Consider the following 16,507-nt stretch of genomic DNA (forward strand, 5'->3'; position numbering starts at 1 on the left):
GCATGATTTTTAGAGAGAGCGACCCCTCGGGCAAAGTCCTGGCCCGAGCGACTCCAAAAGTCCTATCAATAAAGTTAAAGTTGCCAAGAATGCTGAAAAAATTTGCCTCGTTGCTTGATAAAAGTCAAGTTTGTCACCTTGTGTGAATGATTTTTAGAGAGAGCGACCCCTCGGGCCAAGTCCTTGAATTGTATCAACAAAGTTAAAGTTGCCAAGAATGCAGAAAAAATTTGCCTTGTTGCTTGATAAAAGTTAATTTTGCCACCTTTGTCCATGATTTTTAGATAGAGCGACCCCTCGGGCAAAGTCCTTGAATTGTATCAACAAAGTTAAAGTTGCCAAGAATGCCGAAAAAATTTGCCTAGTTGCTTGATAAAAGTCAAGTTTGCCACCTTTGTCCATGATTTTTAGAGAGAGCAACCCCTAGGGCAAAGTCCTTGAATTGTATCAAGAAAGTTAAAGTTGCCAAGAATGCAGAAAAAATTTGCCTAGTTGCTTGATAAAAGTTAAGTTTGTCAGCTGGTGTACATGATAATAGGCAGCGCAATCACGCTGGCTAAGTAAAGAACGATGTTGACACAGTGTATTATTATTTTTTTTTTCCTTTAGACCAGGGCACTTCGTATCGAAGAAGTTGTCGTAGAAGCTTCGAAAAGGGCTCATTCGATTGGAAATTGGAGTGGCTTGTGCCCTTTTTAATAGTCAAAAGTGATTGGAAGGCAACTAACACCCCTTTCACGCCCACAATTTCCCCAAACATATGCAATCAAAATTTTGAGATAGCAATTTTTTTCAGCGTAGTTGATTTCCAGATAGAAATTATGTTTTAGAGGAGGACACTCCCCCACAGCTCTCAGGGCAAGGGTTGTAAGTAATGCCCTGAGGGCATATAAGGTATTTTTATAGAAAGTGTTGGCGTAGAAACTTCAAAAATGGCTCATTCTATCGGAAATTCAAAGGGCTAGTGCCCTATTTAATGGTCGAAAGCTATTGGAGGGCAACTAACCTACCTCTCACGCCCACCTTTCCCCCAAACATATCCAATCAAAATTTCGAGTTAGCCATTTTGTTCAACTTAGTTGAAAGTTCTGGAAATAAGGTTTTGAGGATGACAACCCCCCCCCCCTCCTTCCCCCACAGTCCTCAGGGCAAGGGTTGTAAGTTCTGCCCTGGGGGCATATAAGGTTTTTATAGAAAACGTTGTCGTAGAAATTTCAAAAAGGGCTCATTTGATTTGAAATTGAAATGGCTAGTGCGCTTTTTAATAGTCGAAAGTGATTGCTAGGCAACTAAGACCCCTTCCATGCCCACCATTTATCCAAACACTTCCAATCAAAATTTTGAGATAGCGATTTTGTTCAAAGTAGTTGAAAGGTCCGGAAATTATATCTTTGAGGATGCCACTCCCCCCATAGCCCTCAGGGTAAGGGTTGTAAGGTTATGCCCTCGGGGCATATAAGGTTTTTATTGAAAGCTTTGTCGTAGAAACTTGAAAAAGGGCTCATTCCATAGAAATTCAAATGGCTAGTGCTCTTTTTAATAGTCGAAAGTGATTTGAGGGCAACTAACGCCCCTCTCACGCAAACCTTTTCCCAAAACACATCCAATCAAAATTCTTAGATGGCCATTTTGTTCAACGTACTTAAAAGTTTTAGAAATTAGGTCCTTGAGGATGATAACCCCCTCAGAGCCCTCGGGGCAAGGGTTGTAACTTATGCCCTGGGGGCATATAAGGTTTTTATATATAGTGGTGTTGTAGAAACTTCAAAAAGGGCTCATTTGATTGGAAATTAGAAAGGCTTGTGCCCTTTTTAATAGTCGAATGTGATTGGAGGACAACTAACACCACCCTCACACCCACCATTTCCCCAAACACTTCCAATCAAAACCTTGAGATAGCCATTTTGTTCGACGTAGTTAAAAAGTCCGGAAATTTTGCTTTTGAGGATGACACTCCCCCACAGTCCTCAGGGCAAGGGTTGTAAGTTGTGCCCTGGGGGCATGTAAGGTTTTTTTTTATAGAAAGCGTTGTCGTAGAAAATTCAAAAAGGAATCATTCGATTCTTAATTGAAAAGGCTAGTGCCCTTTTTAATAGTCGAAAGTGATTAGAGGGCAAGTAACCCCTCTCTCACGCCCACCATTTCCCCAAAACATCCAGTCAAAATTTTGAGATGGCCATTTTGTTCAACGTCGTTGTAAGGTTCGGAAATTATGTCTGAAGATGACAACCCCCTCACAGCCCTCAGGGCAAGGGATGTAAGTTATGCCCTGGGGCATGTAAGGTTTTTATAGAAAGCGTTTTCGTAGAAAACTCAAAAAGGAATCATTCGATTGGAAATTGAAAGGGCTAGTGCCATTTTCAATAGTTGGAAGTGATTGGAGGGCAACTAATCCCCCTCTCATGCTCACTATTTCCCCAAACACATCCAATTAAAATTTTGAGATAGCAATTTTCTTCAACGTAGTTGAAAGTTCTGGAAAATGGATCTTTGAGGATGACAGCCCCCCCCCCCCCAGCCCTCAGGACAAAGGTTGTAATTTATGCCCTTGGGGTATATAAGGTTTTTATTGAAAGCGTTGTCGTAGAAACTTCGAAAGAGCTCATTCGATTAGAAATTGAAAGGGCTAGTGCCTTTTTTAATAGTTGAAAGTGATTGGAGAGCAACTAAAGCCCCTCTTACGCCCACCAATTTATTGTGCATTGTGTGTGCATGAATGTGCGTTGTCAGTTTAATATGCATATACTGATATTTAGTAATCAAAATGTTAATATTATTTGATTTATTAAAGTTATAAAAGTAAAAACATTTATATCTTTTCAGTGAAGTGTAAATTTTGTTCTGGCCTTGGGAAGGCGTAGGGGTTTTGAGCCCTATTCATGTTAATTTCTGCTAGCTCTGAGTTTGACTCGGTTATTTATTGTAATTTCTGTTCATTTTGGGTTTCATTTATTTATCGATGCTGTTTTGTGGTAGTTTCACGCTTGGTAGATTATTTGAAATTATTTTTGCTATTTTTTGGTTTAACGGAGTTCTTTACTTTTCTTTGAAAAACTTATTTTGTGGAAAAATTTTTTTAAATTAATTTTTTAGAGAGAGCGACCTTCCTGGCAGTTTCCTTGAATTGTTCAATAAAGTTAAAGCTGTCAATAATGCAGAAAAATTGCCTAGATGCTTGGTAAAAGTTAAGTTTGTCAACCGAATAAATTTCTTGACAAAGCAAACAAAGTTGATTTTTTTTTTTTGCTTAATTTGAGGCTGAATTAGTTGCCTAATTTGAGACTGAGACTTTCCGTGACAATGAGACTAATTGACAATGTGACAATGACAATGAGACGGAAAGTCTAACTGAGACTTTCCGTGACAATGGTATATTGCTCCTGTGTGAACATCTGTGTGAAACTTGCCTAGAGATAAAATTTGACCATTTCGTTTGCTTGACTAGAATACGTGTGTAGTTATGTTCAATCTGAACATAACTAACGCTAAATTCGAATGGAAGATGTAATTTTATAGCCAGTATGTCCGACTGGTAACGGTAAAAAACGACACCCTCACTTTTATACATAATGTAATTGGTCAAAGGCGGGATCTTCGTTGGCGATTTGTTTCAAGGCTCACTACTTTCAAACCACAGTTCATATAATTATATGAACTAATTATAGTTCATATAATTATATAATTATTTATGTTCATATAACTATATGAACAAATTATATAATTTATATGAACTGTGTTTCAAACTGAGTAGTTCTTTCTTGAAATCGATTAAACCAACTTAAAATATAAGAAAAAATATTACTGGGAAAATAGGCACGGAAGTTTCTGGAAACTTTGTGTAATTGAAAGTTTTATATAAAATCTAATGCGAGAAGCTGATTCTCATATTTTATTTTAGGGCATATTTTATTTTTAGACATTTTAGGTGGATATTAAAAAAGAATAATTTTAAAAGATTGAAAAGAATTAAATCAAAAAATTTTAAAAGTTAACCTTATTTATTTAGTTTATTTTAATTGAAATTTATTGAAATTTGAAATTTACATATTCCAATTTGAATTATTCGTTTACTTTATTTATTTATTTATAAATATAACTATATAAATAGTGCTATTTGTAAATATAATTATTTATTTATTTCAAATTTAAATTATTCAGAATTAGAAATACATTTGTTTGTAAATTTATTTCATAAAATGAAATATATATTAGGTATTAAATTTATTATTCATTTTAAATGTTATTTATTTATTTTAATTATTTTATTTTGATTATCTCAATAAAATTTGTACTCTCTGCACCCGTCTCCTTTGGGGTCCAAATATGACCTCAGGCAGTTGGAGTTATCCTTACGGTAAGTACAAAATACAAAAATCTAATGCGAGGAGCTTTGGTCTAAGTCTTGTGAAAGTGAATGTTTTATTCTATATTTTATGTATAAACTTTTTTATATTATTTTATATATTTTATTTATTTTTAGATTGGTATTTTAGAGGCAGATTAAAAATGATTACCGGTAGTTTTTACAAATTTTATTTTACCAGCTTTTATTTATTTGAATTGAAATTTATTAAAGTTTACTGAAATTTGAAGTTTATTTATTTCAGTTTTAATTATTTATTTTATTTTTATCTATTTATAAATAAAATAATGTACATATTATTTATGAATAAATATCATTATACTATCTTAATAAACGAGCAATAATTGTATATTTATGTATGTATTTTTTTTTTTTCGAAAACGGCTCCATATTTTTTCGGAAAATTTGGCTCAAAAAGCTTAATAAAGAAAACCAAAAGTTTGAAGCTTAGTAGATATCGTTGTTAAAAATCGGACTTGCTTTAATAGTCAAATATCTTTGAAAAGACTGCAGTATGAAAAGACAGCAAATTGCCTGCGGTTAAAAGACAAGTGACAATAAAAATATGAATATATAGATGCCTGCCGCGTGCCAAGTGCCGGGTCCCGGCGGCTGGTAATCGCAAAAATATTTGTATATATTTTAACAAGGGATAGCAACAATTCAAAAAGCTTAAAAAAGAAAACCAAAAGTTTGAAACCTATCCCAAATTGTTGTTAGAAATGGTACTAGCTTCAATGACCAAACATCTTTGGAAAGGATATAGTAGGAAAAGACAGCAAATTGTCTAGAATCGCCTGTGGTTAGAAGACAAGCGACAAAGAGAATCCATATATAGATGCCTGCCGCGTGCCGAGTGCCGGGGCCCGGCGGTGAAGCTGCTGGACTCCCGGCTCTTTATTTATATATTATAGGTCTGAATTATTCTAATTTGAAATCTATTTCATAAGGTGAAGTTTATTTTAAAAAATAAATCTGTTATTTATTATAGATATTTTTTTTTACTGTAATTGCATTATTTCAAATATTTAAACTCTTATTTATTAAAAAATGAAATTTCCGGTCGTAAAAATGAAATTTTTATCTCTGATCCGAAACAGAAGCCAACTGGACACTTGGACATTTTATTCACCAGGTGACGCGCGGCCAATGCCGTACCCAGGATTTTGTTTCGGAGGGGGTTTTACTAAAAAAATTTCGGGGGGGGGGGTTAACAAAAAAAATCTTAAAAACGCATACAATTTTTTTTATTCATTTTTGTTACGTTTTTACGAGCCAGGCAAAGATTTTTTTTTGGGGGGGGGGGGGTCAAACCCCCTAATCCCCCCTCTGGGCACGGCCTTGCGCGCGGCAACTAAAGTGCAATTAGGCTATTGTCAGAGCCTAGAGAGCGAGTACCCACGCCGTTGCTGAATAGCGAATTTTGTGGTCGTTACTTGCACCCCTTGGGTAGGCAACATTTAATTTAATAGGACCTAACAAGAAACATAATTGGGACAAGAAACCAAGCATTGAACGGAAATAATTTTCCCTTATTCTTTGATTCCCGTAAGGCGACATCCTGTTATGTTATTTCTATAATTTAACACGTATGATTTAGAACAAGAGTTGACAATTGGTCATGGTATTTTTAGGGATTTCTTATTTTAGTCTTTGCCACTATTGAATTTGGTTTCAAATACAACTAATTCCTTTAGTCTTTAGATTTAAAGTAGAAACTAAGCGTTAAAAAGGAATTAAAATTGTAGTTTTCCACCACAGACAGCGTTTGCATGTCTATTTAACTTTAAAATTAATAAGGAATTAATTAGACCATAAAATAAGGAATCTAGGTAAATTTTTACCAAATCATATTATTGAGTTAGGAATAAAGTGGATACACCATTCGATGCCTTTTTTTTATGCTGATTACGAATATAATAATCATTTCTATCGGAAATGAATTTCAGCCCCCTCCCTAACCTAACCTAACCCCCACCCCCATATTTGCAAATATATATCCTGAATTGACATATATAGGGGGGCGGGGCTAAAGTTCATTACCGATAGAAATGATTGTTATATTCGTAATCAGCATAAAAAAGGCATCGAATGGTATATTCACTTTATTTGAAACACAATAATATGATTTGGTAAAAATTTACCGGAATCTATCAGTACTGATTTTTATCAGCATTGTTTCCTTAGAACTGATCAACTAACGAATTGATGCCGACGAAAGAAATAACCCATGAACATTCTAATTTATAAACTAACATAGTTAGGTCAGCTTATTTACTTTTTCATCATAATATGTTAGAACAAAATATTTTGATAAGGCGCCATGGCTTAGTTGGTTAAAGCGCCTGCCTAGTAAGCAGGAGATCATGGGTTCGAATCCCATTGGTGCCTTTTTTTCTGATGGATGAAATTGATAATCTTTGTCTGATGCGCTCTGAAATTCTTAATTGTTGTTTAAAAAAAATTATTGTATGCTTCTGAGTCTTGTGCCCAGATATACGGTTCTACTATTTTTATTTGGGTAGGGGGGAGGGGGTTCAAGGGCGAATTGTTTTTCCGTGAGGGATATTTTTACATCACTTCCACAAAACCTCTCACTTTTCTGTAAATGTTATATAAATTTGAAGCCTTAGAGGGGTAGACCCTACCCCAAATTATTTTCCAATTACCTTTAAGAATTGAAAATAAATAGAATTCAGATAGTTTGAGATTAATGTTTCCTCCCAGGAATATAGTGGGTGAATAGGGAAAGTATTGTCAAATTTCGCGGTTCAAGATGGCAACATTGGGCAAACTTAAATAAGGCAAAAAAATATCAGTTATTTTGTAACAATGAAATGAAAATGATAGGAAGTCAGTTTTTAGTTATACATAAATCTAAGATGGAGCCAGAATGCGGAAAATGTTTTCATTTTGATGTCCTTTGCAGTTTAAACATACCACATGCTATTACGAATTTAAAAGCAGCAGAGAGTAAGCCTTTTAGGAACAAGTGTCAAACAAAAATATTGTTCGATTTTTGATTTAACTGGCTATCCAGAATCTTAAAAAAAAATGGGAACAGAAAATTACAAAAAAAAAAAAAAATTATATTGTTCCAGCTTATGATGTGCAGTTTTCCTTATTGCAATTGGTTCTGTGTGTTGATACACCTTCTCCTGTTTCTTAAAATAGTTTTTAAATATCTTTTTTTTTAGATATATTCAATTGTATCTATTATTATTTTCTCATTTCGTGTTGTCATTGTTTTCGCGACATGCCCTCGCCGCCTTAGCCTTTGTTGAGCTGACTAATTATTACTAATTAATCAACTAATTTTCATTAATTGTTAGTTTTGAATAATCTATATTACTGATACGACTAGTACTACTTTCTCTTAACTTCTTTTTTTAGTTTCCACAGTTCATGAGTGACGTAAAAGTATCGGATATAAACCTTGGAAAAAATATTCCTGTGATTTTGTCTTGCAGTGAGCCAATATTTAATAAAGAAACTGGCATTTGGATTGACTTTGATATCGAATATGAAGGTGGATTTCAAATGGCAATTGAAACCAAATTAAATATGCTTAAGGTAAGTTCTTCATTTCAGCTAATCAAGGTAAGGTAAGTTTAACGCAAGTCTTCTCGTCTCATTTCTGAAGAACTATCCTAAAAATGTACTTATCTAATAAGACTAAACAATTGTCAGTTTTAAATTTCAAATCGTCATTGCCGCCTACTGTATTGTAGCTTAGTATTAACGGAACAGGAACCAATACGTTACCTTGCTTATTTTGGCACCCGTAGAATTATTTTCCGGGGGGGGGAGGGGGGGACTATTGACATTTTTCTGTTAACCTCTTTGAAAAAAAAAAGTTCTCAACTAGTATGCACTTTTGGCCATAATAAGTTTTTCGTGACGTGGTGCTGCTTTCTGGCCTGGTCAGTAATAGAAGGGTACCTGTAGAAGTACTACTACTACTAACAACTCACAACTCACCGCAGCACCAAGCCGCCTGAACCCAACATAGCTACACACGCTCCTCAGTCCCAATCTATTCAAACTTTCCTCATTACAACCTCCCAGGAAGTTCCCCCTTTAATCTTTCTTTGGGACATCCTCCCACCCCATTTGGGGACGACCCGTTTTTTTTTGGCCCTAGACGATTGGCCGATAAGGGAAATCTTTGGCAATCTTTCACCCTTCATCTTCAGAACGTGTCCTAGCCATCTCAACCTTTCTCTCATTATAGCCGTAGAGAAGGGATAGTCTTAAATCAATTTTCGATAAGATTGGCGCCAAGAATCATGCATATTGACCGCAACATTTTGGTGCAATGAACTCTTTTGTAAGTTTTATGAAAGTTGGCCGAGCTTGACGTTAGCAACTTTAAAAATCTCGATGGAGAAGATCATAGAAGTTTTTCTATTCGGAAAATCGAGTGACTTATTGTTATTTGGAAAGAATTAAAGAAAAGCATTTCATTTGCCCTGTTAATTACGACGCCCGGAGATATTTTTAGAGGGGTGGGGGGGGAAGCCTCAAGAAAATTGTCTTTTAAGGTCGACCATATTTTGATTGGAAAAAAAATGCACCGTAACACATTAAAAATAACTTCATGCAACCCCAAAAAGGTATAATAATTGGTAAAATCAGCTCCAGAGTTGGTAACCTTGCACCTAACTATTGATGTTTGGGAAGCCTGATCTTTGATTCCAAGATATTTAATTCTTTTAAGCAGCTTTTTAAAGCTTAAATTAAAGCTATATCTTCTTTACTAAAGAAAAGTGACGGTTTGGCTCTATAAAATCGAACAGTTTTCTCCAGAAATACTCCAAAGCCGATTCTAAAAGTACATTTTTGACTAGCATGCCACATTTTTCTTAGCTAAATGAACTGATCGATAATAAGTCGAAGACTTGTAGTTAAATTTACTTTTTGAAGATTAAGATCTATTTTTGGAATTATAGTCTGACAGCATGGACCTTCCTTATTTAAATATTGAAACATAATTTTTGGTTCGTCGCTTATTTTTCCCCCGCTATAAAGGGTTCAACACAGGCAGAAGCTTCAACTGTGCTTTTATCTATGGATCTTACTTTACAATTATATGGTAATCAATTTGATTACTACTTTTTCAATAGTTTTGTTAAAGCCATTCCCCATTTACTGTTCTCTGTAAATCCACAAAGGTCCATTCTTTTGAACCCGTCAGCAATGTGATATGCATGTGAGCATTAATGGCATTTAGTTGGTACGATTGGTTTGCAGATACGTATTAACTGCGAAACAAGGGGTTAGCAAAATAAGAAAAAATAGTAATTCAGTTCAGTTCCGTTCACTTTTATTTGCAACCAAAAAAAATTCAACTAAACGGCCAGTACTTGCCCCAAGAAAGGTGCAAAACGCACTTGCGATGGGGGTAACATACAACTAACTTACTAACTATTAATTACTAAAAAAAAAATGCAACAAAAACACGGAAAACTGATGACCAATCTCTTATCAACTCATAGTAATAATAATGAGAAAAAAACAAAAGAAGAAAAAGAAAAATTAATTATGAGACTCGATCTTTAAAATATTTTTCAACTTACTTTTAAACAATACCACATGCTCACAGAATGGAGCTCCACTCCACGGCCCAGGCTCCACTTGGATGTAGCGACGAAAGCCCTAGCATGACACGTTTCATAATATTGAGAACACCTAGTGTCACTTAAGTCATCACTTTTAAACAGTCCCACATGCTCACAGAATGGAGCTCCACTCCACGGCCCAGGCTCCACTTGGATGTGGCGACGAAAGCCCTAGCATGACACGTTTCATAATATTGAGAAGAACTAGTGTCACTTAAATCATAACGAAGAAACCTCAATACTTAAATGATTCCAGCATTGATATTATTATATCTTGATATTACTATATCAAATAAAGTTCTGACTCCATCAAGTTATGACTTGATATTATTATATCTGGCTCAACGCATCGTTACTCACTACGTTTTAAAAGCATATGCGTGTGGGTGAGTTTGATTTTTCAAAAAAAGGGTAGGTTATTCTTAGCAGATTTTAAATTTGTAACTCGTGGTGCTTAACGTTTATTTTTCGATGGACTGCATCCGGGTTATTCCGATGTAGAGTCACTTTTATCAACTTCTATAGGTTTCATGTGACGTAGTTTGTTGGTCAGAAGTAGAACTTAGGGCGAACCCAAGCCTTGAGGAAAATTCGGCCATCAAGTATGATATTAAATGAGATCGTGTGAGCTTAAAAAAGAATAAAAATGCTTAAAACTTAAAATAAGACATATCATACATCGGAAAAGGTCGAGCGTATATACACTCTATCAACCTTGAATAAGTCAGCGCAAAAAATGCTCTAAATGAGTTTATGTCCAAACAGAAATCCTTGTTCAATAGCTTGCTTAAAATACGGCCATATTGAATAAACACGACCATTTTTTGCTTTAAAAACACCAGAATGTGTTCACACATTTCGGTGACCTTTATGAAATTTTGTCTATTTAAAAATGAAAACCGTTTTGAGGTCATAGTTGCAGCGGTAGCTGGAACCTAGTAAATGACGTTGACGTATAATGCAAGACGTTGACGTATGATGAATAATAGCCGTTGACTGGTTTTATTAGAATAACCATTACTATTATCATTATGACGTTATTTTACCTTTCTTCTTTAGCTATATTCACCTGACTTTGGGAATCGTTATGATGGTCTATAAATAAGCTTGTATGTGGAATATCTTTGGGGGTAAGCAGAATTTTTAGAGTAATAACTGAATATAAACTGCGGTCGCTGCTGTCAGTCTTAAATCCAGCAATGTCGGAAGCCCAGAAAAGTCTGGCTGGTCCCAAGGATTCAGTTTAGAGGATGAATATAGGACCCAAAGATGTACCAAATGCATCAATGGTGTTGATTGGGAGTTGAAACTTCCCCACCTATATTTATTTCCTTCCCCCCTCTATATTTTGAAAAATAATTTTTTGGGGATATTTTCATTGTATTTTCTTTGAAAAAAAAAAAACTGAGAAAGTTAAAAAATTTCCTCTCTTAGATTTTGGAAAATACATATCCTCCTCCCCCCCCTGAAATTTTCATGAGTTTACAACACTGATTAGCATGGCAAGAATATGTTACGTATTTTTATTTTATTCTTTCTCGTTTTCGTTAAATATGTCATATAGCATCATGTATCTAGACAACATTTTATGCATTATTTAATAGTTATAAAACAAAAATAATAGTTAACATGCTATGTTTACATTATCATTAATGGCTCTCACTCTCACTAGGCTAAAATATAGATTATAGGTGGTCTCAAGTATTCGGGATAAAGGTTGTCAAGACTTCTCTATTTTTTGCTTTTCTTCTTCTTCTAAAATGGTTTCTGTATAACAGTGTTTTCTTCTTTCTCGTGTATGACTTGAAAAGGTTTGACTTGACTTGACGTGTATGACTTGACAAGTCTTGACAAGGTTGTCAAGACTTCTCAATTTTTTGCTTTTCTTCTTCTTCTAAAATGGTTTCTGTATAACAGAGTTTTCTTCTTTCTCGTGTATGACTTGACAAGGTTTGACTTGACTTGACGTGTATGACTTGACAAGTCTTGACAAGGTTGTCAAGACTTCTCAATTTTTTGCTTTTCTTCTTCTTCTAAAATGGTTTCTGTATAACAGCGTTTTCTTCTTTCTCGTGTATGACTTGAAAAGGTTTGACTTGACTTGGCGTGTATGACTTGACAAGTCTTGACAAGGTTGTCAAGACTTCTCTATTTTTTGCTTTTCTTCTTCTTCTAAAATGGTTTCTGTATAACAGTGTTTTCTTCTTTCTCGTGTATGACTTGACAAGGTTTGACTTGACTTGGCGTGTATGACTTGACAAGTCTTGACAAGGTTGTCAAGACTTCTCTATTTTTTGCTTTTCTTCTTCTTCTAAAATGGTTTCTGTATAACAGGGTTTTCTTCTTTCTCGTGTATGACTTGACAAGGTTTGACTTGACTTGTCGTGTATGACTTGACAAGTCTTGACAAGGTTGTCAAGACTTCTCTATTTTTGGCTTTTCTTCTTCCGTTAAAATGGTTTCTGTATAACAGTGTTTTCTTCTTTCTCGTGTATGACTTGACAAGGTTTGACTTGACTTGACGTGTATGACTTGACAAGTCTTGACAAGGTTGTCAAGACTTCTCTATTTTTGGCTTTTCTTCTTCTTCTAAAATGGTTTCTGTATAACAGTGTTTTCTTCTTTCTCGCGTATGACTTGATGCTTTACATAATATTGTTGTTACAGGTAGCTGAAAAAGAATGTGAAATGCTAGAATTGAAAAAGCAGCAATCGAAAGGGATGGGATGAATAAATGTTAAGAAATAAATATCTTGTTTTTGCAGGTAGCTGAAAAAGAATGCGAAATGTCAGAAATGAATAAGCGTCCAGAGTCATTTTCTGATTCCGGATCAGATGATGAAGAGTTTTGTGACCTGGAGGGGGACACTCAGCGTATTCTTGAGGCGGCTGGTGAGGACACGAGAACATCCAAACTTGGCTCTGTATTTGAGAAGATTACCCAGTCACGATATTTTCAACAGGTAAATAAACATGCTTAGTTCAGCAGTGACTTCAATTTATGGGAGTGGGGGGGGGGGTGATGTATCTTTCGAAAAATAATTTCTTTTTTGGTGGAGAGGGGGGGGGTATTTTCATTGAAAAATGTCCTTTTTTTTTAATTGGGAAAATTAAAAACGACAAATTTGCCTCCTTCTAGGTTTTGAAAAATATACAAATTAATGGGGGAGGGATATTTAGGAGGAATATAAAAATGTAAATTATGTGAAGTAACATCTGGATCCGGAATTATACAGCACTAAAGCAGAATTTTTCTCAAGAATAATAATTGAATGGTTGATAGGGAGTGTGATCAGCATGGCTATAGTGCTTAATGCTTCTCACAATTGAAGGCTTCTTACTTCTTTGGCAGGCGAACCGTGATGCGATTGAGTAAGTTGGGAAGCATTGGTCCTGGAGACTTTAGTCCAGGGGGCTTTGCCCCCCCCTCTCTCTGTCTCCAACGTATTACATTTATTGGAGAGCCCATAAGTTGTCCCGCTTCATACCTGTTGTGAGAACCTGTGCATGAAATTTGGCTCGACCCTCCTTCCCAATCCCATCTATAAGAACTTCCTTTCACCTCGCTTTGTCCCTCTCAGGTCCCGACTCCGCAGAGAAGTGGCTGTGGAAGTTCCAAAATTGACCCTGCTTTACTTGAGATCTCAGCATTATTCGTGAACCTTTGTGCCAAGTTTTGATCATATTTTTAATAATTCATTCTAATTTTGCGTGTATTGACCTATTTTTATTGCTAGAGTATCTTTTAATAAATTTGTCTAAAACCTATAGTTGCGGCCTTTTTATTTATATTTTTTTACTTAAAGATACCAATGTTTGTGCCATGCCTATGAAAGTGTATCTTGTTTTTCAATAAATGATTTGACTTGATATCCGCACTGTCTACTACCCATGAGTGTCATTGCCTGGTGAGATTATTTTGGGTAGTTTGGGTGGATTGTAATTTGCTTGGCATTTCATTTATTTTTCCTAAGTTCAACATATCTAAAATATCATTTATTCTTGGCAACAAAAGTTTAAATTTAATTTCTTAAACACTGCTATTAATTATTTAAAGTTTTCCAGGATTTTTTACCTTCTTTTGCCTTATTTGCTGTCTATCCTTGTGATGACACTAAAAATATATTGTGGCAAACCTGTGCGTAAGCAAGGTGAGCAAGAGTCAGGTCAATTTATAATATATGTTTACAGGATTATTAACTGTACATATGGAAACAGTTCCGGTTTGTATGCTTTTATCATATCGGTTAATGGCGTATGCAGAATTTTGTTCGGGGGGGGGGGGTATTTTTGTCGGGGAGGGCTTTACAATTTCTTTTTAATTCATCAAAAATTTGCTTATATACACTTTTGTTATGTTTTTACGAGTTGCACAAAACTTCGGGGGGGGGGGGTCAAACCCTGGACCTCCCCTCCCTGGATACGGCCTTGATAGATAAAAGAAGACGAAAATAGTAGAAACATGGAGTGACTCTTGAGATGTTTAACCATTGGTTACAATTGTGAGGAAATGTTCTGTGGGCAAAAATTTGTTGAGGTAATGTTTCGTGGGCATATATGTGGTTATAGTCATGAAAAATGTGCCGATGGGATTTGAAGCTTGGTTATGATTGGAAGTCTTAAAAAAGTCTTTATCTATTAACGCGAGGTATAAAAAAAGTACCGGGACAAGTACCATTTTTGGCATGCTGAAAGGGCCATCAAGACCCAAGACTGAGACCCAAAGCAGATTTCTTCGTGCACTTTTCTCCTTCTTCTTCCACACCCAGATTTGTTATAATATGGTACCAGTGTAGATGAGTTTAACAGGTCATGGTACTGGCTCTGTGCATTGAAAGCGAAGTACTTCATGAACCTTTTCTTAAGTTCTGTCTTGCAATTATATTTTCGAGTTAAACATAATATAAGCTGTCGTAGCACAGTGGATTGATGCTCTGCTTGCCAATCTGGAGCGCCAGGGTTCGATCTCCGCTGCAGCAAGGCTAGGCGACAAGCTTGCTACTTGACCTTGTAAAAACATCCAGCAACCGAAACGTCAACTCGACGCCCTATGCGCCAGCAATGGCTCAGGAGAATCTTTATCCTTTATCCTTCTAAATATAATATAGTAAGATTTCTCCTCCCTCCAGATCTCTTTTGATTTTTCTAATCATTGTAAAAAAAGAGCAATGAAAATTATAAAATAGCGAATGTTTCAGTTACAAACTAAATAAATAAAAAGGCTTGTTATGTAAACTTTCGTGTAAAAACGCCTCGGTAAAAAATCTCCATAAAAATCACGTAAAGGCCTAATTGAGACTTTGGTCCAGGGGGCTTTGGGGCTCCCCCTCTCTCTTCCTATCTCTTGCTCTCTTTCTCAACTGCCCTAACAGGAGGCATGGACTATAGTATTAACTATTAATTAATGGTATATTTGGTTAATGGTATTAATATAATGGTTAATCGTATATAATGACATTATTAATGGTATATTTTCGTAGGTAATCTCATTTAGTGTTGCAGTTACATGAAATTGATGATTTTGTAGACATAAAAAAGTGTGACTATATCATATTTTGAATGAAAATCAAAATACTTTATGCATGTAGGAGTCGTCAAAAGTCGACCAAACAAACGTTCGATTGAAAATTTCTTATTTGGGAATATTTTCCAAAATCTATTTATAAACTTATTTATATTTGGAATGTTTCTTATCTGGGATATTTTGATTGAAGTGAAATTAATTTTCATTATCGATTCATAGTACTATCACAACTACTGACGACTCACCTTAGCACAAAGCTGCTTGAGCCCAATTAACTCCTCCTTTACCCCACTCTGTTCATAGACTTATCATACTCCCTCCTTGAAATGGGAACTTCCTGATTTTGCTTGTCTTCAGTCAGACTGCTAAAAGCAATACTTTTTGCAACCCATCATCCATAAGACGACTTAATATCCTGCAATTTTCTTTCATTACAGTCCCTAGGACTATAGTCCCGCTAGGACTTGTTATTATACCCTACGAACCCATGCCGTATGTGCAAACACGATATTATGCACTGGAAAACACAAGATTCTCGGTTCTTTTTCTGTGCTTGTCGATGAAGCGACAGATGTGGGCACAGTGGCTCATACGACTTTTGTGTTAGGTTTGTTCATGTGTTAGCTGAGTGTTTTTGCGTTAGGTAATTTCATGAAGAGTTTTTGCACTTCATTCCTGTTACTGATATATCCCACAAAAGGTTGGCAGATCTAATATGTAAAACTATAAATTATCTAACTCTTCGACTACAATTTATGGAAAATGCCACTTTTACTTCCGATAACTTTAGGTCAGTGGAAAAGGCCTCTGATTAGTCGAAGGTGATGTCATTCGATCACTTTCAACCAATCAATGGTCATTTCACGATCCTTCTGGTTTGAATTTGTCACTTATAGTACAGTTTCTAATATCCACAGCGAATGCACATGCGCACTGGTCCAAAATAGCGATACTTACAGTTTTTGGTTGTGCCAATTATATTTTGGTTTTTAGTTCATC

The 16,507-nt window shown here is 35.5% G+C and overlaps 1 protein-coding gene and 1 non-coding gene across 2 annotated transcripts in view; both read left to right on the top strand.

Moving 5' to 3' along the window:
- LOC148954426 (testis-expressed protein 2) overlaps positions 1–16,507 on the top strand; it is a 74,874-nt gene that overhangs the window by 45,420 nt on the left and 12,947 nt on the right. The window contains exons 6-7 of the mRNA XM_089086491.1: positions 7,757–7,936; positions 12,750–12,947. Of these exons, the coding sequence (XP_088942617.1) occupies positions 7,757–7,936; positions 12,750–12,947 (378 nt within the window). The remainder of the gene's footprint in view (positions 1–7,756; positions 7,937–12,749; positions 12,948–16,507) is intronic.
- Positions 6,681–6,754, top strand: TRNAT-AGU (transfer RNA threonine (anticodon AGU)). Its single transcript has one exon. It is a non-coding gene; the product is annotated as a tRNA-Thr (tRNA).

Source organism: Artemia sp. Qi Xiang Cuo, chromosome 3 (assembly GCF_049724085.1).
Source record: "Artemia sp. Qi Xiang Cuo chromosome 3, ASM4972408v1, whole genome shotgun sequence".
Taxonomy (NCBI): Eukaryota; Metazoa; Arthropoda; class Branchiopoda; order Anostraca; family Artemiidae; genus Artemia; species Artemia sp. Qi Xiang Cuo.